General features: G+C 36.4%; 1 protein-coding gene across 1 annotated transcript in view; it reads right to left on the bottom strand.

Annotated features, from left to right (window-relative positions):
• SOX6 (SRY-box transcription factor 6) overlaps positions 1-22921 on the bottom strand; it is a 379772-nt gene that overhangs the window by 201452 nt on the left and 155399 nt on the right. Inside the window, exon 5 of the mRNA XM_075712793.1 lies at positions 19732-19942. Within this exon, the coding sequence (XP_075568908.1) occupies positions 19732-19942 (211 nt within the window). The remainder of the gene's footprint in view (positions 1-19731; positions 19943-22921) is intronic.

A 22921-nucleotide genomic window follows, 5' to 3' on the forward strand; every position in this document is an offset into this window, starting at 1 on the left:
ATATAAATAAATTAGTTCAAAAGATATCAAAGCACAGTGCTAAATCAAGTAGGTGCTAGGGTCTCCAATTTACAGACAAGGTATCTGAAGCAGAAAGGTTAACATCTTTGCCCAAAATCAAAGCAAGTGACTGCAATCGCTGTGCTTCTCTCTCTCAAGATTCTGAGCCAACTCCTGGAACATAACAGAAAACCTAACAAAAACAGAGCTTGTAGGAAACATTCTCTTAACATACAGCATGATCACAAACACTGAAAGGCTGGTTGACATTTTCAAAGCTGCAAAGGGAATTTGGATGCCGCCAATTCTCATTAACTTTAATGGGAACTGGCCATCCAAATCTCTTAGGCAGTTTTGCAAATCCCACCACAAATGACCATTTAGGTGGTAAGCATTAAATGGTATTGCCTGCCAGGCACCTTTATCTTAGAGAGCTACGTAAAATGAAGCTCCATTGTTTTCTTCCTTGTAGGATAGTATGTGAGCTAAATGAAGTTTCTCACTCGTGGCTTATATAGAAGCAATTTTTCCTGCCACTTGCAAGGTGCAATTCAACCTGTTTCTTTAGACTATCACTAGGAAAGACAGGACAAAGAAAACACGTAGGAAAACAATCACTGCTGAGAGATAAAAAGTAAATTCACTGTAAGTTGGTATTTCTGAGCAGAGACTTCCGAAATACATGGGCTTTTTATTTCACTTTTAATAGAAATATTTGGCATTATTATAGTGCTATATTTCTCACCTATTCATCTTTTACTTTCTATATGCCCATCTTTCTGACTAACACCTTGGCATTCAAACAAGTACTACGCTCAAAAATAAAAAAAAATAAAACCTGTATAAATGACAGAGTGTTCAACCATGAACACATTGTCTTTTATGAATATTATAATCACAGAATCAATAAGCCTACAAAGAAAAAACAGGACACAAAACGTGTTTTGTCATTTCTGACGAAGTTATAAAAACAACAGACATTCAATATGCCAAGTGTTCTTCAATCCTTCATAATCATAGCCTTATTGAAGTGAGGACAAAAAGGGTCTAATTGCATAGGAGCAATCTCAATGTAATAGGTTATACACCCAGGCACTGCTGCACAATACAACAAAAACAACGTTCCCTGTGTATAGCAGAATGTCATCTCTCATTTTCAGGCAATTACCTTCTTTCTTGTCAACAGTTTTAATAACCTCCATCATCTCTAAAAGACTTTTGCTTCAGTTAAATAATTTTCAGCTTTTTAATATGCAAATGTGCTTGTTCATATGCATGGGTGAAGTGGCGCTGCTACTTGAAATGTGTCAGTACATTGTGGAGCACCTGCACCTCGGGGAAGCTTGATTTAATTGACACCTAATACTATTCATTATTCCACTTAGTGAGCAACTCCTATTAGTCACCTGTAGGTTTTCCTATAAGCAGTGCTTTGGCCACCAATGAAAATATGAATATTTCTATAAATAGAATGGCCATATTTAGTAAAGGGGGTTCACTACTGGTGAGTCTGGAACATCATCTTATTGGGAATATTTCTTAGGATTCTCCCCCACCCCATTCCTCCCCAAAAACTTTTCTTGACTATGATGGGAGTCAAGAGTAACTCCTATTTTAAAAATATTTCATCTCTGTTAAGTATTGATACCTTAATTCTATAGCTGTAATAAATGAACGTTGTGTGAAGTCTGCAAAAGAGAACAGGGAAAGGGAATCAAGGTGGGTGGTTTTCATTAATGTAGCTACTGTTTCCTTAAAGTGCGATCCGAGTTGGATGATTCCAATGACTGCTTTAAATGATCTGAATGTAATCACTGGCTGTGCAAAGAAATGCAGAATATGTGTTATTAATTGAATATTCCTGTAATAAATGTTTACCATTATAGTTTAGTTTAACCTTATCCAGCTAATAGCCAATTTTGCTCAATTGTGAAGGATGTGCAACAAAGATCTTTAAATTGCCACATGAAATAATTACGTTGAACATGGGATTCTCTGTCTTTACTGATATGAATATGATAAATATATGCTATTAATGGATACAGTTTAAGACTGTCATTGTTCTTTTATTGCTGTATTACAACTCAGGCACAGTGCACCGTATGTGCTGAGTTGATGATATCAGGGTTGTTTCTTTACCACATGGTCTGTAACCTTATTGTTCAGGCCACATTTCTTTCCAGCATTAATGCATTTGTTAGTCCCAGAAGGCTTAAACTACAGATGTTTAACATCCTGCTTATGGACAGATCATCTGGAATATGAACTGAGAAATCTATACGACTTATTAGTATATGTTATGAGTGTAACAGAGACTTAATAGTCTGTTCAAACTAGATTAGTGAAACTGTTTCTTACAAAAATGCAACTTCTTAAAATAGACACATGTAAAGATGAAAAATTAAGACATTCTTTTGACTAAAATATGATTTTTATCAGAAGAATTTGTCACTAATTAATGCTGTTTACATAATAGTGCATGTAACATTAATTACAGCTTTCAGAATGTTAACTGCAAACCTTTTTTTTTTTTCTTCTGTGAGCACAGATTTACCAGTATGGTGGAAATCAGAGCTCTTTTGAGGGTTTTTCTGCAGTGTATTCAAAGCGATCATAAATCAAGTGTAGAATTCAAAGACAGTTAAGGACATAGGCAGTAAAAAAGACTGAGTAATGCTAACCCAGAACTCCAATCATTTTTAAAGTAAGTGGGGAGAACACTGGTCAACTAGGCGATTGTTGGTATCCCCCAAAATGTAATCTCCAAGCTGAAGAATGGCAGCTGGCAGAACAGCTGGTGAATAGGATTAATGTCAGAAGAAAGAAATAAAACTCAACATATGTCCAAGCCTGCGGTGCTGGGACTGAGCATGATTGTACCCCGACGGATACCATGTGTACAGCTGGAAAGTGCCACTGTGCCATGCTTCTCTACCCCACAAGGTCATTTCTAAGAAGTATAGCTAATATCTGAACTGAACTTTTCCTTGAGAACTCTAACTGATTAAGAAACAAACAAACAAGCTTCGTAGTGCGAATATTTTGGACTATTTTAACCCACTCTGGGTGGTTTTGTATAATACAATCTCAACTAAAAAAGCAGATTAGTATTAAAATGGACAGATTGCACTAATGCAAATATAATTTTAAAGCTATTTAAACCTTTTAATCTCGTCTCATTCAGATTTCCACATTCAAGGTTCAAATAATATCAAAACCACAAGTTTAATAAAATAAATAACTTCATTTCATACTACTTACATATTTTACTGAAAATAAATTTTAATAAACAGTGTGCTTAGATAGAATATGCCTAAGAATTTTGGAAAATGGGAAAAAATTGACACTAACGTTAATTCGTATTTATTTTTTTAAATGTTAGCCCTTAAAGGATATTTCAGCTCGTGTTTTAACATGCTCCTATTTTTTACTGTAACAGGGCAGTTGTTGGAATTGGTTATAGTGAAGAATAGTAAACATATAAAAATTCCTAACTCATGAGAAAGGCCCAAGTATTTTTAGAAGTTTGAAAAGAACAAATTCTGTTCAGTCTCCATTTTTCTACTAGTAGCTTGAAAGGGATCCTATCAGCTGGATAGCAAAGTTCATACACGATCAGATTCTACACCACAATTGTGTGCAGTGAGAAAGAGCACAAAGGGTTAACATAACCAGTTTTGTTCTGTGCCTAATGTAATTTTTAAATACAGTGATTTTGGGTGCCTTTTATTTTGGATAGGGAATATTAAAAAAATACAGTCCCAAATCCAGGTTACTTTTTAAAATACTGGCTTCAGCTATGTCCACTTGAAGTTAGAAACATCTATTTCATGAAAATGCAAAAATTATTGAAGTGACAAATTGCACCCACACCCCAAAACAGCCTTGTCTCCTTTTCTCTTTTCTTTCTTTCTTCTTTTCCTCTTCTTCCTGTTGTCATTTTCTGTTCTGTTTTTTTTTTGTGGGTTCCTCCCCCCGCCCCCCCTTCTTTTTTCTTTTACTTTCTGGCATCACATCAGGAAGCATGCAGTGGAATAATATCCCATACACTCTACCAGAGGAAAAGACACATACATCTCAAAGGATGCAAGCACGCAATGCTACCTTGGTGCCTTAAAATGGAATATCCAACTGGTTCTCCATCTGTCATCTGCAAGACAGCAACAGGTAACCAGAGGTAATATTTTATTACTCATACTAAGTTACCCTCACTAAGAAGGGTAACTGTATTGTTTTCCACTTAAAGAAAATAACAAAGAAATGGCAGGCAACCCTAGTGACTTGTTCAGCTTAGAAATACACTTTTCTGACTTGTAGAAAGATCCTGGTTCATATTTTAATAACGGAAATCCTCTACAGTAAGAGGTGTAGAAGAGCTACAAAAAAACAGTACAGATGAGAAACTTGAGCCAGTTTGCAAGCACTGAATGCCAATGGCCACAACTGTTACTGACTTGTAAACAGTGTAATTACAAACAAAATTTCCACTGAAACCTCTAACCTTTTTTTATTTATCACATGCTCATATAATGCTCACATAATTTTAGATACCGTGGTATGTTACAGACAAAACTAGAGGCCTTCTATTCTTTAAACAGATTTTATCCTGGTATAACCCCATTAATGGCCTAATTTTATGTGAGCTGCAGTAGTATGAACTGCTATAGTTTGTATCTAGGAATTTTCTAATGTGTGTTCATCCTTTTAACAAAGATACTTCACAATTTGTGTTCCATCACTTATTTAAGGCGTCACTATATCCTATTCTTCACGTTTATGTGGAAATACCTCCCCATTTTCCATTTATGTGGAAATACCTAGCCATTTTTACCAAGTTCTCCTACCCGTTTTTCAAAACAGTCAATAAGGAAAGTGGAAAAATAATTTTATATAATGATAGTAAAAGTATAATGCTTATTATATTCTCATGCCTTGATGACTGACTCCTTCAGCAGGAAAAATGTTGTGAAGTTTTAATTTCTTAGCACACACATATCTGCATTTCTAACAAAGGTAAAACTTCTAGAGAATGATTTTGAGCTTTCCTTGAAGGAGGACTCATATGTTAAGATCTAAATGTCTTATCACGAGAGCAAATTTTAGGTATTTTCCATCACATAAAATTATTCCATTCTATTTTAAGACAGCCTTGATTCTAAGGAATAATCTCCAGCAGCACTCATCTAATATCTTTATGTACTGGCAAAAATGTTTTTGTTTGCACTCACATAAAAGGGAAAGAAAAGCACATTGCTTATTAATGTCTACTGAATTGTTTAAGGGGATTTTTAAGATACAAGTTAAAAGAATTTCATAATTTCAATTTCTCCTTTTCATTTAATAGTAGACATTCATTAGGACCCACACACTGTAATAAATTATAATAATTTCAAACAAGAATTAAATTACTAGGTACCTAGTGAAAGAGCCATTTTTTCTTAGGTACCCTGTAATCTAACTGTCAGATTTAAAATCTATTCCCAATCAACTCTTCACAACATTCACATTTATTCATCTATGCTAAATTAATAAAAGGTGTGAATAATACTGACAAAATTGATCATTATTGTTCATGTAGATTTAGAAAATTATAAGGTAATCTAAAATGTAAAAGGAATTGAGGGAAACTATTACGGTTCTTATAAATAAATTCATCCTTTGCTAGATTTTTCTTTTTTTAAATCGGGAAAAATCTTCAACAAGAATTTATTTACATTGACTAGCAAAGCTACTTAATAAATTGCACTTTTCAAAATAGAAGTACTTTGTTGTTTCAAAAACTATTAAAATTTGATGATGGCTCTAATGCAATGTGAGAGTTCACCCAAAATCTTAAAAAGTAATGCTGAAATACGAAAAATGCTACCCAGCGTCAGACTGAATACAAGTTTTTTTGTAGGTTGAGCCTAGGATATGCTATGCATCTTCCATGATGTCCTAAGGGAGCTCAGGTATCACGGAAGTAAATGGGAATTGAGGTAACTCAGCATCTCTTGGAATCTAGATCTGACTGACTATGGCAACTCTGAAAAACAGGGTGAGCATCCCTCCCCTCTATCTGTATAAACAGATATAAAAGGGGACAGCATTCTCCAAGGAATTAAAGGCATTACACAACCATCTTTCCTTATATACAGACTTACCAGCAACCAGAAGTAACTAGTGGATATTATTACAGCTCTACATAAAACCGAAGACAACGTCTATATCAGACTCTCCTGTCCTTTGCACATTTGCAGTAATTCCTCCCATCTAACCTCACTGACCCTCTCCCCCCGAACGGGGATCCCTGCAGATAAAGTAAAGCATGTCAACATCTGTTCCCATTCACACCGATTTTAATTTACAAAAAGAGCTTTGCTATTTTCAGAACAGGCTCCAGAGCACAATGACAGATTTAAGGCCTTTAATGGGGTTGCGTTTTGAGTGTGTCAGCGTTTCGTACTCACCAGGACTTGATTCTAAGGGACTGCACCAAAGGAAGCTGTGAGGGGTTATGGAGCCACAGCAAGGGTGTTCTCCTCACTACTGTGCTATTTACCTATAAACCAGCTGACAAAGTTTTAATGTCCTTAACAAACCTCTGCGTTTGCCGCTTTGACCAGAAATCAGAAATCCAGAGCACTGGTGATACAATTCCTTTTCCTCCCATTTTCATTCTGTGCATTCCTTCTACCACCGTACACCTTTCTGAAACTCAGTTACTGGGGGTACGTTTTCCAAACTGCTTTCTCATGACGTAGCTCTGTTCTTACTGACTTTTGAACCCACCAATTTTTGTGAAAGCAAAGCCATGCCAAAGCTCCGTGTGTTTTCTGGGTTTTAGTTTTGGATTTGTTTTTTGGTTTTGTTTTTTTTTTTTAAAACACAGTCTTTGGTCTCTCCTGCTCTGCCATATTACAAATTTCACAATAAACCATCATTCTTCTAAAGTTCTTTTAACTGGAATTTATTTATAGATTACCCTTGTAAATCTAAAGAACTTACTCATCCTACTGGAAAGTTGCAGAGCACACAGGCTGTGAAGATTGCAGTTGTACAAAAGCAATTCACAGAGTTTCAGGGAATTCATAGTGACTCAAAATAAATTTTTCCATCTCCTCAAGAGGGTTTAGTTGGGTTTTTTTTTTTTTTTTTAAGATATACAATATGAAGAACAACTTGGAGAAACAATGCACAAGTTGTGTTGTAATCACGTAACAGCTAAGACATGAGCAGCTGAGCAGAAGGAAGATGGGCAGTGGAATGCCATACAGTAATCAGCACTGTTGACTAATCAGAATTTGAGACACTAGAAGGTAATAAGGGTATTATAAAGAATGGCTTATTGAAGGAGCAGCTGTTTATGTGTAGCTCACTGTTTAAATAAGTTCCACTACATTGCCATGGTATGTTTTGGTAAAAAAGTTTTACTCAGGGCAAAAAAACGGATATTATATCAGGAAGAGCAAGCACGAGGGAGCAAATATCTGGGTATCATGACCACAAGTACGTTAATAGAAGTGGTTATCTAGGTACTGGGGACCTCTAAAAAATGACATAAATTCAGTGGCCCTGGAAGTTACAAAAGAATATTCATTACTTAGGCAAAGACTAAATGTCATCTTTGTTAGCCTCCACCACTGAGTGTTGTTGCCATGGGCACAAGAGCTGAGGTGGTTATGAAGGGTAATAGACAAAGAGGAAAAAACCAAGGGAAAGTGTAACTAAAAACAACTACAGAGCCATTTTAAGACATTTATACTTGCACCAGCAGCCAAACACAATAAATAAGTTCAACCTAATTTACAAAACAAGCCAATTTTAATGTCCCTCCACATAACCATAATAATAAAATAGTGCTATGATCTCAACTAGGAAAATCTAATTAAATAATCTAGGAAGACCAAAAATAGAAACAATATTCAAAATTGCACCAGTGAAAGCCACAACTCACCGCAATTCTCAGACAACATTCATGTTGTTCAAAACTAAGTGCCATAGGGTTGTTCAACAGTTTTTTGTTTGTTTGCAGAAACCAACTTACGGTTTTGTTTTTAAAAACATCTTTGAACTGTTGGGAGCAGGAAGGAGACTGCCTAATAGTAGTGGAAATTTATCATAATCCATTATTTAAAATATTCTGCTTTGGACAGCAAGGGCTTGGTAATGTTTAAAAGCAGTCAGCAAGCAGTGGAAACTCTGGTGTCTTTTGTAACAGTTCACATGTCAAACTGGCAAAGTGCCCACGGTGTTCGGCAGAAAAATCTATTTAATGTCTGCCCCACAAGGCGACATGAGGCTTGATTGGCAGAAAGCAGAGAGTGGCTTTTGATCATGTGTCCTAACAAGCAGTTCCAGCTCCTGTCTCTTCGGCTGAGCGGCTCCGCATTACCTATTCAAACAGAAGTGACAGGCCACTGCACTACTCCTTGGCTCTAGTCTCACGCAGTGGGAGCTATGCTGGAGACAGAGCCACTGATTAAATATATCACTTTTTCAAGACAAGCAGGTTGTCTGAATCAAAGTTGGACAGAATAGACTCAACATTATTAAAAGAGGATATAAAACTGGAGTTGAGTGATGTTAGGCCAGTTTGTACAGCCTCAGGGATTCACAGACTGACAAGGGGAATAAGGAACAGCAGAACTCATAAAGCAGGGTCAGAAATTAGCTGTGACACCTTGGCCATTTTCCCATCACTTCAGGGCCACTGTGTTTCAAATCCTGTAGTCTCTTTTTGGCCTTTTTTTTTAATGATTTTGCGTGCGGGGAGGGGGAGGGGGGACATAAAAATCGTTCACTGCTGAAAGTTGCAAATCGCAGTTTCACAATAAAAGATAAAATATTAGCTACATTTTGCCACCTAATATACAGTGTTTTCTAATTAGATTGGGGCTTTTTCCTTGTGTTCTCATCAGCCAAATTATTGTCATCAAAGAATTTGTTGATACAGCACTAGCTACTCTTGCTCTAAGGAATAACTGAAAGCTGGGGAAAATGACTGAATAGAGATGCTTATTACATTGTCTTGTTAGTTCATTAACAAATTGGTTTGATTTTGAGGTTGTATGTCTGGCCACTGTCTGTTGTGTTATCTGATACACAGACACAGAAAGGCAATAGACATGCTACGTTGTCTAGTCATTATATGACAGAAACAACAGATACACTGAAACTTGGAGGAACCAATGCTCCAACTAGATTTTTAATTACGAGTATAACTGCAGATATAACCAAACCTATTAATAAAGCTGCAACAACCACAATTCAACAGCAAAAAACACAAACAGTCCACAGAGAAAACAGAAACTGAAGGAAGCTTATTTTACTTAGTGATGCATGTGCATGCCAGATCTATAAAATTACCTCTGAGCTATTCAAAGTTCTGTAAAAAAATGTAAAAATTATGATACAAAATGTAGACAGATATTTTCAGAACTACTACTGCAGTAATTCCATTGAAATTAAGAGAGTCACCTCAGGAATAAACTTGGTTCAATATTTATTTTTCACTACAGCAAGTTCTTCTGACATTTTAGCAAACCTCTGCCCGATGTGTTAGTTTTTGTTTCACTGTAAATATTTAAAAGTAATCTGCTTGTTACATATTTAAGATATGATAAGGACTGTTAAGACCTACACTGAGAACCAGAACTGTTTTAAACATTGCAAATTCAGGTAAATTTGAAGATAGAGCAGAAAGAGCCGAATCCTATCCTCATGCATATCCCCTAATACATATGGCATAGCATAAATGCAAACAGAATTCAGTCTTAAGGTGGTGTTAGACTAACAAGAAATTCACTACAGAGCTCTCAATGTTTTTGGTGCCACTGCAGGCTCTCTAGACTGTGTTCAGCGTTCCTCCAGATGGGTGAAAGAGCCCGCTTGATTCAACATTTTCAAACAAATAAAAGACAGAAGAGTATTCAAGATGTTTTTTTTTAGGTTCAGTGAAGATCATGATTCACCATAGAAGGTGATGTCACATCAAGTTCTTTAAGAAATGTGAGCAGGCAGCAGTGCATTATAGCTTCATGTCGAAATACGGCCAATGGTTATGTAAAGCATTAAGTAAAACAGTTAACAAAAAGGAAGATGAAAATAAACAGGCATTCATACGTAGGGCACTGTGCCCAGGAACTCTGGGCACCTATGTAAGTAAAACTAAAAATATATTATGATTAAGAAAAGAAAACAGCTATTAGATACATTCCAAAATGCTGGGCTGTAGAACAAGACATTTTGGCACGGTTTTACTGATTGGCAGCCCGTGTTAAAGACCAACCCAAGACTGCAGCAGAATGGGTGCTACTAGTTAGGACGGAGCAATGCTAACAGGAGCTATCTGCTGATGTTTACACATTACTTGCCCTCACGACTATATTTAACAAGGGCTATTGCACTCTTTTTTCATTAATATCACAGTCTGAACTCTATAGAAACATCACCACTTCTTTATGTTATTAAAGTAATACAGAATAGGGGGGATTCTGACACACGAACAACTATTAACTCTTGCTTCATTTTGGAGATCAACATGCCAATGAGCAAATGAGGAGGAAGCCTGGCTACAAATGGGAATTAGAAGGATTCATCACATGCAAAATACGTTTGTGAAACACAGAAACATGTAGTTCAGAACACTGAATTACGTTTTGTTCCTGGTTTTCACTTTGTGCTCATCAGCTGTGCGCTGGAAAGTGAGAGCACACATGCAGGGCTAGAACTCGAATTATACAGATGAATATACAGGACTATACAGGACTCAGGTAGGGCTTGAGGATACTACTGTTGAAGTTAATCATAAAGCCCTTCTTGGCTTTAAAGGTACCAGAGCAGTCCTACAGTGCAGAACTAGAGCCCTTAAAAAAACGTATTTGAGCCCACACCTGGGGCACTGTGTCCAGTTCTGGGCTCCCCAGTACAAGACAGACATGGGCATACTGGAGAGTTCAGAAATGGGCCACAAGACAACCAACTGATTGGAGCATCTCTCATATGAAGAGGGACTGAGAGAGCCATGAGTGTTGAGCCTGGAAAAGAGCAAGCTCCAGGGGATAATATATAAATATCTGGTGGTGGGAGTAACAAAGACAGATCCACGCTCTTCTCAGTAGTGCCTGGTGATGGGCCCAGAGGCAAAGGGCACAAATGGAAATACAGGAAATTCCCTTAACATAAGAAAAACCTTTCTTATTGTAAGGATAACCAAACACTGAACAGGTGGTGGAGTTTCCATCCTTGGAGATACTCAAAAACTGATGGGACACAGCCCTGAGCAACCTGTTCTAGGCGATCCTGCTCTGAGCAGGGGGTTGGACCGGAGGATCGCAAGCAGTGCCTTCCCACCTCAGCCACTCTGCGATTCTCCAGCTCTACGAAACCAACAGCATGCTGAGTGCAGTGGAGAGATTGTCACTGAAATAAACACAGTAAGGCTGTTTCAAATGTTGGCTGACAGACTTGAAAGAAGAAAGCTGCTGCTAATGATGACATCCTAAATTTTATGATGCTGAACTGAGCAGTTCTTTGTAAAAGGATAAATTCAAAATCCAATTTCCTCCCTCACATTATAAAACACTCTAGAATATTTCCATATTTTTTAAGCTCAAATTCTTCCCGTTACACATTTCAGGGAAAATAAAAATGTCTGAAATATACTTAAATAAAGTAATATTTTAAATGGAAAAAATGAACTACTTTTTTTTTCCTAATTCTTACTTGTATTTAATAATACACAAAAGTAATACTGACGTTGAATGGATTTAGTCTCCTTAACATAATATTTGTTTGAGGTTAATTAGCACGGCTGAAGACTAATCTTAATAATTGTTTGTTGTTTCCACTGGAGGCAGGTTTCCCTCACGAAAGAAGTGGCATCTTGGAGTTTCAGACTAAAACACAGAGGTGAGAGTAGCTGCTTTCTCTGTTAGATGAACAAGACAGCCTGAGCATGTAGCTGCCTCCTGCAGCCAGGCAGCGAATGCCTCTGTCTCTCTTGTGGCAACCAAATAAAGTTGTCAAAATTATTTTAAACTAATGACAAGGTATCTAAACCAGATACTGTATAGAAAAATAAGGAATATATCAGCATTTAAAATGTATATGCTGCTGAACATTTTTACTGTCATTTCTTTAAGAAAAGCAGATCTAATTAGCTGTATCTCTAAAGTGCGTACCTAGCATTTTTATTATGTATTATAACATTTTGCTTAGAGTTGACATTTTTATTCTGACAAGCACTGTCTGGAGAGCTCTCAATAAATAATACATTTATAATTTTCAGTAAATAAGCACTGGACACAAATCGTTATCCTTGCTTACAGCTGCCCCTCTCTAATAGTGCTTTTACAAGTAAGGTGACTATTCAGTCTAATGCAATACTCTCAGTGCTGGAAAGATATTTTCATTCATTACCCCAGTCACAAGCACTTAAAGCACTTTTAGGCCCTGTCGCAAAACAGCAAGAATGGCAAAGCAAATAAGACCAACCAAAACCAAAGTTCATCACCAAAGACATTGGAGGTCATTCACCCTATAGAACTTGAAAAATACAATGGCATACAAGTTCGGCCACATTTGAGCCTGATCTTTCCCCTCATATTTTCATATTTACATCAGCAATTTTAGGAAGGGAAGCAGTGCAGTCTAGTCCCTACTATTAACCTGATGACTACAAAATGCATTTCAATTCGCATTTTAAAGCATGATCTGATCATAACATTGTTTGTGTCACAGTACATCAGAAACCACTGAAGTTTGAATTTATTTTTCTGCTGCCAGGATCACACAACTGAAGCAACTCTCCACATTTTTTACAGCTATTCACTCACTTACATTCTTCGCCACAGAACCCAATGTCAGTTGTACCCATTCATACTGAACTTGCATTTCTTACTGCCCTGAGGAAAAAGCTGGCTTTTTAGATATGCTTTTTTAATAATGCTTTCATAATACTAGTAAGATACAAATAGTGTAAAGATAGCAGATCTTATACCATGTCTAAAAAGGACACAAAGATGTAGAGGAGCATTGTGCAGAAAATTATATATAATGGAAGCACAGAGACAATTTATCACACAGTAAAAAATGAATTAAATTAAATTGTATCCAGCAGTAGACAATGTCATAATGAGAAGTACGGTGGGATTAAAGAAAATTGAGATGACCCCTGAAGGTAAGACATTGGAAAACACAGTCACTGGTGCGGAATTGGCTGGAATGGTCAGTAGGTGCTGGTGCTGAGAAGACTTTGGCCTGTTTCAGTTTAGTCTGTCCCTGTCTACCGCTCAAGTTCAGAGACAATGAGGAAAGGCTGAAAGCCCATTTGGTCTAATGAAAAGGATTTTACTCATCTCAAATATTCAGGGCTGAATAAAGACATTTCCTCAATGCAACGTGAGCATCTCAAAATGGCAAAAGTAAACATCTACCCAAAAATGCTTTAAAGAGTTATCACAGCTAGAAGGGATGTCCCAATCTTCAGAACTGATACCTGAATTTCAGACTCTCCGCACATCAGAAATCAAGCTATGATCAACTCTCTCTATTAGCAAAAGCAACAATTTTGTAGAGGTGCAGAGGTACAAAGCTTCAATAAGAAGCCCCATTTCTGTGCCATGAACAAATCTCAGAACAAAGAAAACCAAAGGGAAACTTTCAAATGTAGCATGAGACCTACTGAAGAAATGCTGAAGAATTACTATACTGTAATCCACACAGAATCTGTGAGTAATGACTGGGTGCTCAAATGCTACAACACTGGGCAAGATTGTAGTGTAGACAGCCAGATAATAAATGCAAAGATAAGGTGGAAAGATGACAACATGTGCCAGTTTCTTAAATAAAAATTGAGGTAGCATTTAATCACAAAACAGTACTCTGAAAGACTTAACAATTATAAAACAGGAAACTAAAAAATGCATAAATTCTCATATACCTAGAAGGATAGATTAAAATATAAGACAAAATATTAATGACCAGATACAGTATGGTTACACAGGCTGGGCTGCCTTTGCAAAAAAACCCCATTTACCTAAACATATGTTGCATTCTAAATGTCATTAAACCAAGTTCATTAAAGTTTTTTCTGCTTCAGACAAGAATGAATTTTTGATAGAAAAATCAAATACATCAGATAGAAAGAAACTAGGCTGCATCTTCTTTTAGTTCCCAGGAAAACAACCCTAGAAACCACTTTCTTTGTGGTAAGACAGACCTTTTGTAGGTAAAAAGTCCTAAATTACTTTACTTTAACACATTAAGACATAGGAATTCACTGTACACTTCAACAAATGAATTCTTAGACATTTTATGATGTATAAAACTTCTCTAAATAGAGAATATAGAATATATTTTTCTAAAACAGCAACATAAATTGCAAGAAAAAGGAATGACCAATGTGATTTTACCAAGATCATTGGATGAAAAAAAAAAAAAAAAAAAAAGAGAGAGAGTTGCATTTAATTATACGGTAAAGAGGTAAGTAATTCAAGAAGGTTTAGGAAAATGTGCCTCACATCTCTCCTCTAACTTGATCTGAGTCATCTATTTATTGTGTCAGCTCTGGGGCTTTTGTGTTTTCATTTTGGAAGCATGTTTGGAGTTTAGCAAAAAAATTTCTCAGCCTAGATGCTACCATATACAGCTTCTAACAAAAAGCAAGTAAAAGATATGTATTAAATTAACTATATACATAACTGATTCTGAATTTGCTTACCAAAAATTATATTCAAGAAGAAGAAAAGGGAAACACAATGAGGGTGGTACCTCGCAGATGTGGCAAGGTTTCTCGGAGATGATGAAAGGATTTTTGAGAAGGCAGGGTTTTTCACATCCAAAGAACTTGTTTCTAGCTGAGAGGAACCCTAGTTACCATTTACAAATTCCATAGGTATCACAAGAATAGAACAGTAGTATTAATTCATTTTTAACAATTAGTTTGGATAATCCTAATACCAAATCCCCATAAGTAACATTTTTAAAGCCTTGAAACAGAACAAAATATCTGTAGCCATCAAGGGAACTGAAGAATACAGAGCAGGGGGTCTATAAATGCCAGGTGTATTAGGACAACCAGGGATCATGCCTTCAACAGTGGAAAGTGTGGATATAGAGCACACCACAAGACAGATAGCTTGAATTAAATCTCAGTAAAACTTCTGAAAAACATTCAAAAATATTCATTGACAGCAGATGTGGTCAGTTTCTTTATTTCCCAGTGAAGTCAACAGGAAATATGTACATATTTGTGTATGCAATACTTGAGTATACTGCCCTTACTGGGCATGACAGAAAATTTATAGGGGAAGTGTTAATCTGTTTTAAGGCAATATAAAAGAAAGCCTTCAATTATTATTAACTAATGAAGCTGAAGGAAAAAAAAAAAAAAAAACCACAAAATCAGAAAATCCACCACTACCGAGTAGTGTAGTAATATTTTCCCTATTGCATATAAAATTAATAATAAATGTGAATCCTTAATTTTTAATTTAGATATCTTTAGACATATTATATATCACTGGGTTACATATATCCACCCATAAAGAGAGACTACAAACAGGTGCACACGACAGAGAATAGATGGAAATTTATGAATATACTAGTCTTTATATAGATGTTCATTATTCCAACATGCATACGTAAAAATCTTTGATCTCTGAATGTTCAACTATGGTCTTCAAGAAGGAAACAAGAATGGGAAGCAGTTTATAAAAAGCTTGTGCTAGAATTCTGAACAGAGCTTGGTTGAAAAACGATACTGTATACATCGCTCAGAATCAAGGTCAAAAGTGAATTAGGAATCCAGACCCTGAGTAATGAGGGCTTAGCACTTAGCAGAAATGACATGCCCAGTTTCCAGCTCAGATGTGCCAGCTGACCTGCCAACCTATCATTCCATATCTGAAAGGGGTAAATCTGCTCTCCTAGCTACAGACAAGATGTGTACTACTAATTATTGCTCATAGAGGCTTATGATGAAGTACAGTAGGATAGTTGTCTGGAAGCCAATTCTCAGCCTAGAATTCAGGCAGCCCAGGTGATGTAAATCTGTCTCACAAGACTAAAATTAGCAACATTCTGAAAGAAAGGTCTTTTACTAAAGGGGGACAGAAAGGGAAAGAAGCAGTCTGACCATGCTATCTAACATAAACCCTTCATTTGAGCTGTAAACAGATTTAATACTTGATTGTACCAGAGGATACTTCCGAAGAAAAAAAGCCCGTAAAACAATCCTTCTGCTCATAGAAAAACTAAGAAGATGAATATATTGAAGTTATCCAAGAGGCCCTAGAGTCTAGTGGTGTTGATTAAATTAGACACCTGTTCATTTCTGACCTCTTCTGTCTTATGAGAACACATGTCAGCAAAGTCTTTACATACTCAAATTAACTCTAAATATTTGTAGCATTCTTTTTTTTTTTCAGTTACAATTTTCTCATCAATTTTCTCATTTTCAAATCATTACAAATTAAGACACAGGAATGCCTTAGTGTACAAAGTATGCAAATACTGGCCCACGAAGTCAAAAGATGTTGTTTATCCTGTGATGTTGGCAACCTTTGTTCAAACTACAAATAATGCTAAAAATGTACCTAAGGTATATTCAGTCTTGTATGAGGTGCTCATGCTCCCAGTATTATACACAAGACATGACACTGGCTGAAGCACTATTATTAAAGAGAGATTAAAACAGCTGTACATTATGCTGAAGCACTCACTCTTTCCTTTACAAACAGACGGTCCTGGATTACAAGCAGCACTTGACCATTTAAATCACTACAACAACCAGATTTAACCAGCTGGGCCATATTCTCTTAGGCAATGCCTGTTGACCTCCTCAGTCACAGCTGCTCAGATGAAATTCTCATTAGACAACTTATTTTCGGAAGCCAAAGGACTCTGATTAAAGATATCTATTTAGACACAATAAAGTCTTTCAGTATGTATTTCTTTCCCAACGTTATGAGGTACAACAGAGACCACAAACAGTATATACAAGCATAACAGACACCTAATATCTGAAGGTATACCAAAAAATATTTAAGTATTTGACACCAGCAACTCATATTACTCAAATTCAGATCCTATAGATGGGCCAGAAAGTTACTATAATAACATTAAAAGAGACTTGTTGCTGTACTCGCATGGGGGTTAGAGCAGATGACTGGAATTCTTGAGTTCTTTACTCCACTTCTAACTCTACAATTAACTTGACATGTGATGGTATGTTGGCCCAATTCCCACAGCTACATCAACAATCATGGAACTCCTCCCTATAAAAGATGCTAACATGTACTATTAATTTATTCAAAGGAGTGATGCAAGACTTCAAACCCCACAGATTTTACACAGTAGTATACAGTAGAAATACATGTCTTTTGCCCATTACATTCACTAAAGCAATTATATTATGCTAGCTATTTGCTAAAAAAATCAGCAGGTGTTTTCAATTTGGGCAGGCAATTTTGTGACAGATCTGCACTGAGCCAGTTGTAGCACCCATAGTCACAACAAAGATCAGTCTTAAAATAGTAATTATTTTTAAAATGTTATTTTATTCCAATCAAACAAGTATGGAGAGTTTACTTCTTTTTAATTCAGAGAAAACTCTGAACACTGAAATAGCTATTCAAATCTGTCATAAGAATTTTGGTATTCGTAGTCTACATAGATGTTTAAAGCCATTGAACTTCCTAAGTGTAACATCCTGAAGAATTTCCAATCTTTCTATTAATGATTTTTCCGTGTTAGTTTATATGGTACCAGTCATATGTTCATTCATTATTTTCTGTAAAATGGTAGTGACCTTTTTTCCTACAGGAAATGCTGGATGGATTGAAAAAAACTTAACATGAATAAACAGTCAATTACCTTTGAACTTACAGTCAGACTTTAGAATAGTTTTCCAGTATAATGTGGTCCATAAAAGGCAAAATTATTTTATAGATCAGAAATGACCTTTATTTCACAGCTGGTGAGAACATACAGCATGGAAGGCTCAAACTCAGTGAGAGGGATCTCTCTGCTGTGCATATACCTCTCAATCAACTAGTGTATACTAATACAGAGGAAGTGCAGAAAATTCTTGAGAATTCATACAAAAATAAGCTATGAAATGCTTGAATCCTTAGAGTAAGATACTATGTTTAAACTTTTTGATGCACATTTTTATTAGCACACCATTCAGTATACTCCTGGAAAAGTCTTAGCTGTGGTGTCACTATAATCAACAGCAACTTGTATACTCCCCCAGCAAAGTATGAGCCAAGACCTTTGATTAGCATGGAGTGTTGAACGACTGTTACTGACTGTAAAAAACAACTTTGCCAAAGTAACATTTAAAATAGTTTTCCTAGTCTAACCACCAAATCTAAGAAAGCAATTTTTAAAAGAGTGATCTTTACAGCTGAAAACAGACAGATGGTAGTAAAGAATCTGGGACACTCTGTCTTTAGAGATGTTTCACCAGCTTCAGAAAGGACACCTATAGAACACATTTATCTATGTGCTGGCATTTAACAATTATGCCAAGAAATTTGAAAGCCTACTTCCATCCCTACATGATTTTATCCCATATTTAAACATATTACTGTATCAGCATCAATTTTAATTGAAATCTGCATTGCTACATGGAGCCAAGGGATCTTCAAGTCCACTGTTTGAAGTGCACTGTGACCGTACCATGCAACTGAGGAGGTAAAATCATTCCGAACACATTCATCTTTCAAAGAAAAAAGGGATCACAAAGTTCTACTGCCTTGCGGCTCTACTACATTAGAAATATTCTTCCTGGGTTATTTTTAATGCCACAAAACAACACTTGTAAATTAACTAACAGAATCCACACAGATGCCTTCACACTTGTTTATCTATTTCAGAGCATCCTGCTCTCACACTTTCCCTTGTTCAAACTCAGGTATGAGCTCACAGACTAGAAGGTATTGTTGCAGAAGCAACCAAGACTTCATTCTACTTGAGATGTGGAGAGATCTTCATAGTGGACCCTTACCACATGTGCACATATACTGATAAACTCATTCTCCAATTCTGTTTAGTTCCTATCAAAGCCAAAATCTCAGCAAAGTCAACGAAAATATCTGAATAAGGACCAGATACATAAACTGCTTTAGAGCTCAAAGATTTGTCCACATTTTTATCTCTCTTTTAACACTTGTAATAATATCTGAGCAGACTGTAAAAAAATTGATCACTTCAAGCTGCAATTCTAGATATATAGGTCAGAACTAGGTACTCTTTACACTTAAAACTGTTTTCCGTTCTCTTAGCCACAGATGCTGGGTCATTAAGGTCATGAAAGATGAGAATTTCTAAGGCAAAACAAACCAGCTCATGTTTTATTCATTCCTATTGTTTAAAATAAACATTTACCTTTTAAAAGAAAAAGAACAAATACCACTGAAGAATATCCCTCACAACTCTACAACCAGTTAAGAATTCATCATAACCTTTCAAGTGAGAGTTGAGTTTTCACCTAAACTGACTTTCTTGCTTTGACTCACAGACAACCAACCCAATTTAGAAAGTTTTAAAAAACTGGCATATTTGCCTAAAATCCCTAATGGATCTCAAGCTACCATTGCCATGGTAACCTGTGAATAACTTTATCCTAGCCTTTGCCAATTATGCAATTTTCTGGCTCTTGATACCCAACACATTCTTTACGCCATAAAAATTGTAGGGTTTGGGGGTGGGGAAACTGTATCGGTCTTATGCAGCACATACCCTCTTGCTCAGTCCTGGTCATTTCTTCTAGTTTCTTCTGCTTCAGTGTGTCCACCACATCTGCAAGGCTTCCTTTGCGGCGTTCTGGCGTTCCAAAATTAACACTGGTCATTAGCTCACTGCGGTCACGACCTCCTTCGTCGGGCTTGTTTGGTGAGGTAGAGGTATTTCGGAAGGAATATAGGGAACATAACTTATTACTCTCTGACTCCTGCAAAGAAACAATACAATGTGAAACATAGGCTATTCTCTTATGTCAGAAGGATGTCAAACAGGTAAAAGTTGAAAGCATTACTAATTGGTGCCTAATGAGCCTCCATGTATCCTCCAGTTTCTAAAATGAGCATTATGATTTGAATTTCTCAGTTTCAGTGCTTGACAGAGGCTCTTTTTTCCTTAAGGTCAGTCCTCTCCATCCTTCTAACGATCATACTCATGCCTGAGATACTCCTCATCAAGGATTTTCCTTGTCAGAAACAAGCCACTTCAATACTTTTTTCAATGAATGTACGCTTTTACAGTTTTCTTTAGTTCCTTAAGTAAGGGCAATACATGTAGCACTGAGAGAGAAAATAAAGGCAAGGGCAAATTATTCCTGGATAGATCCTCAGCTAATGGAAAACAACATAACTTGAAACCTAGAAAAGGAGTTAGGCCAATAATGACTGAGGAATCTACTTCACAGTTAAACAAAGCTTATGGTATGTTTCTACCCATGCTCATCCACTACTCTTTAAATTAAACCCTTTTCTTAAAGAATTAAAGTTATAATGTTTCTATATACAAAAGGAGATGTTACTTTCCAGGCTAGCATAGACAAGAATGAGCACGGAAATCAGTTTATGGCAGAACAAGTCATGTATGCTGATACATAGGTATTGAGACTGCATGTATCAGAAAAAGTGTTATATAGTCAAAAACACAGAGAGAGAAGTAAAAAGGGTTCATCTCCCCTGTCACACTCCCTGTCAATAGATAACACACAGTATTTGAGCAATAAGCTAAAAAAAATAAAAGGCATCAAAAAGCAAAAAGTAATGTCAATTCTCCCCAGTTTTGTGATATCACTCAACAGTCAAGCCTTTCGTGAACTTCTCTGGCTCACACTCCTCATTCTCCCAACCGCAGGTGCAACATTCACTGCATCTCTGCTTTCACTCTTTCAGATAAAAGGAGCTCAAATTTTTGAATTAGCCCTCAAAAAGTCAACCATGGGAATTTCTCACACACTTCCCTTTCCAAAATCATTATTCTGTTTTAACTTTTAATAATACCAGGCTTGGAGTGCTAAAAAATTGTGGTAAAAAAAATATAGAGGTATTTTGTTTATGGTATGTCTAGAAATGTCAGCATGTATATTCAATACTATAAAACAGATTTTCTTTAAAATGAAAGAGTAATAATAATAGTGTCAATATATTTAAGAATTAAGGGACTAATTAATAGGTCTATCAAAAATCATTCTCCCAATGCATAGTGTTCCCCAAAACAATAATATTCCTATTACTCTGTGAGCTGAAAATACCCATCTACACTGAAGAAGTACTGAAGAAACTTGTGTTGGGAAATGTCCCAGGTGAAACAAGGTCTGAAGAAAGATGGACTAGTGAACATTAACCATCAGCAACAACATCAGACATAAATCTTTGCTTCAGTCTTGAACGGATTAAGAAGTAGCGGTGCAGTGTAACAGAAGGAGCAACACCAACAATGAGCAAGTGTGGTAACTAAGGGCTGTGGACGGTATAGAAGGTGGTGGTGACAAATCGTCATCAAGCACAGGAGTATATGATTAGCACAGCACCACTATTGCCATTGGAGAAGGAGGCAGCATTTGCTAGTGATGTTGAAAATGTATTTATTCACTAAGACAGGAAACTAGAAGAAGATGCTATCACATCCCAGCAGTAGCAGCACCCCTGTCAACTCAGTAGGAGTGACAGAGGTTTTGTAAGTGCAGACAGAAAGAGAGGTGACATGGAACAAAAAATTTACCTTCATTTTTTCATCTGTCAAACACTGAGTAATTTTGCATTCCATCCATTTGTATTCATTAAAGAATCAAACATCACAAAGGACAAGGATAGTTTATACAGACCAGGTACAGAGCTGAATTTATTTAGTTGCCTTTAGAAAAGGAAGGCTTTCTTATCTCCAGTGGTTGCTGAAAACTACTTTGCATTTTTCTTAAAACTTGGTCTAAGTTACAATGGAGATGAAAAAAGCATCTTCTAGTATTTTTCAAATTTAAAACTTGAATTTCTGTAATACATTTCCTCAGTGAAGAATTAATGCTATATAACATGGCATTTTCACCTTTGAAGACTACTGTAGAAGAGCAACTTAGTAATTTTAAAGGAGTTTGTTCTCAAGAAAGCAACGTCCTCTTAGAGTACATGAAGCATATCCATCAGGCTCAATGCAGGGTTTTTCATGCTCTCAGCAAGGAACACAAAATCTATTGTTTAGGCTGGAAACAAGAAGATAAGGCTAATCTGTAGAGCAAGTAGAAATGACTGAATGTTCTTCCTCCTGATAAGCTATCCTCTCCCTCATCTGGATGCATACATGGTCCAGCACAATGTACCTTCACTGCTAATGACTCTCCAAGTCCTGCCTCTGTTAGGCAGCACATCCAAACTTCTTTGTCTTGCCCAAAAGACTGCAATGTCCGTAATGAAGATGAGACACGTTTAAATGCCATGCAAATGACGTACATTATGGAATGGAGGTAGAATGACAGCGTTTGCAAGAATGAGGATCTGTCCAACTAATATTTTATATTGTCAGTTTTGTGCATAATTAAAATGTAGAATAAAAATAAAAGAATAAAAGGTACCCCTAATATTTTTGGTTCTGTTTGGCCCTACCGCTGTAGTATTGGGGTCACTAAATAGCTAATACATTTGCAGTGTATTATCTGAATTGGCATTCTAAGAAACCCAGCAAGGATGACTTTCTGAGCCCCATCTTTTTCTGAAATCAGAAATGGTTAAAAAGAGTGGCTGAGGATTCAGCAGGAGAACTGCACAAAATGAAAGACATTCAAGGGTTTAAATGGGCAAATGGAAAAACTGTAGACCAGTCTAGTGTAAATACCTTATCTAATAATAGCAGAACTCACCTAGAAAATCTAAATCAGCTGCATGTACAATTATCTACAAGAAACAAAACCAATTCTTATGCATGC

This window comes from Pelecanus crispus, chromosome 6 (genome assembly GCF_030463565.1).
Source record: "Pelecanus crispus isolate bPelCri1 chromosome 6, bPelCri1.pri, whole genome shotgun sequence".
NCBI classification, from domain to species: domain Eukaryota; kingdom Metazoa; phylum Chordata; class Aves; order Pelecaniformes; family Pelecanidae; genus Pelecanus; species Pelecanus crispus.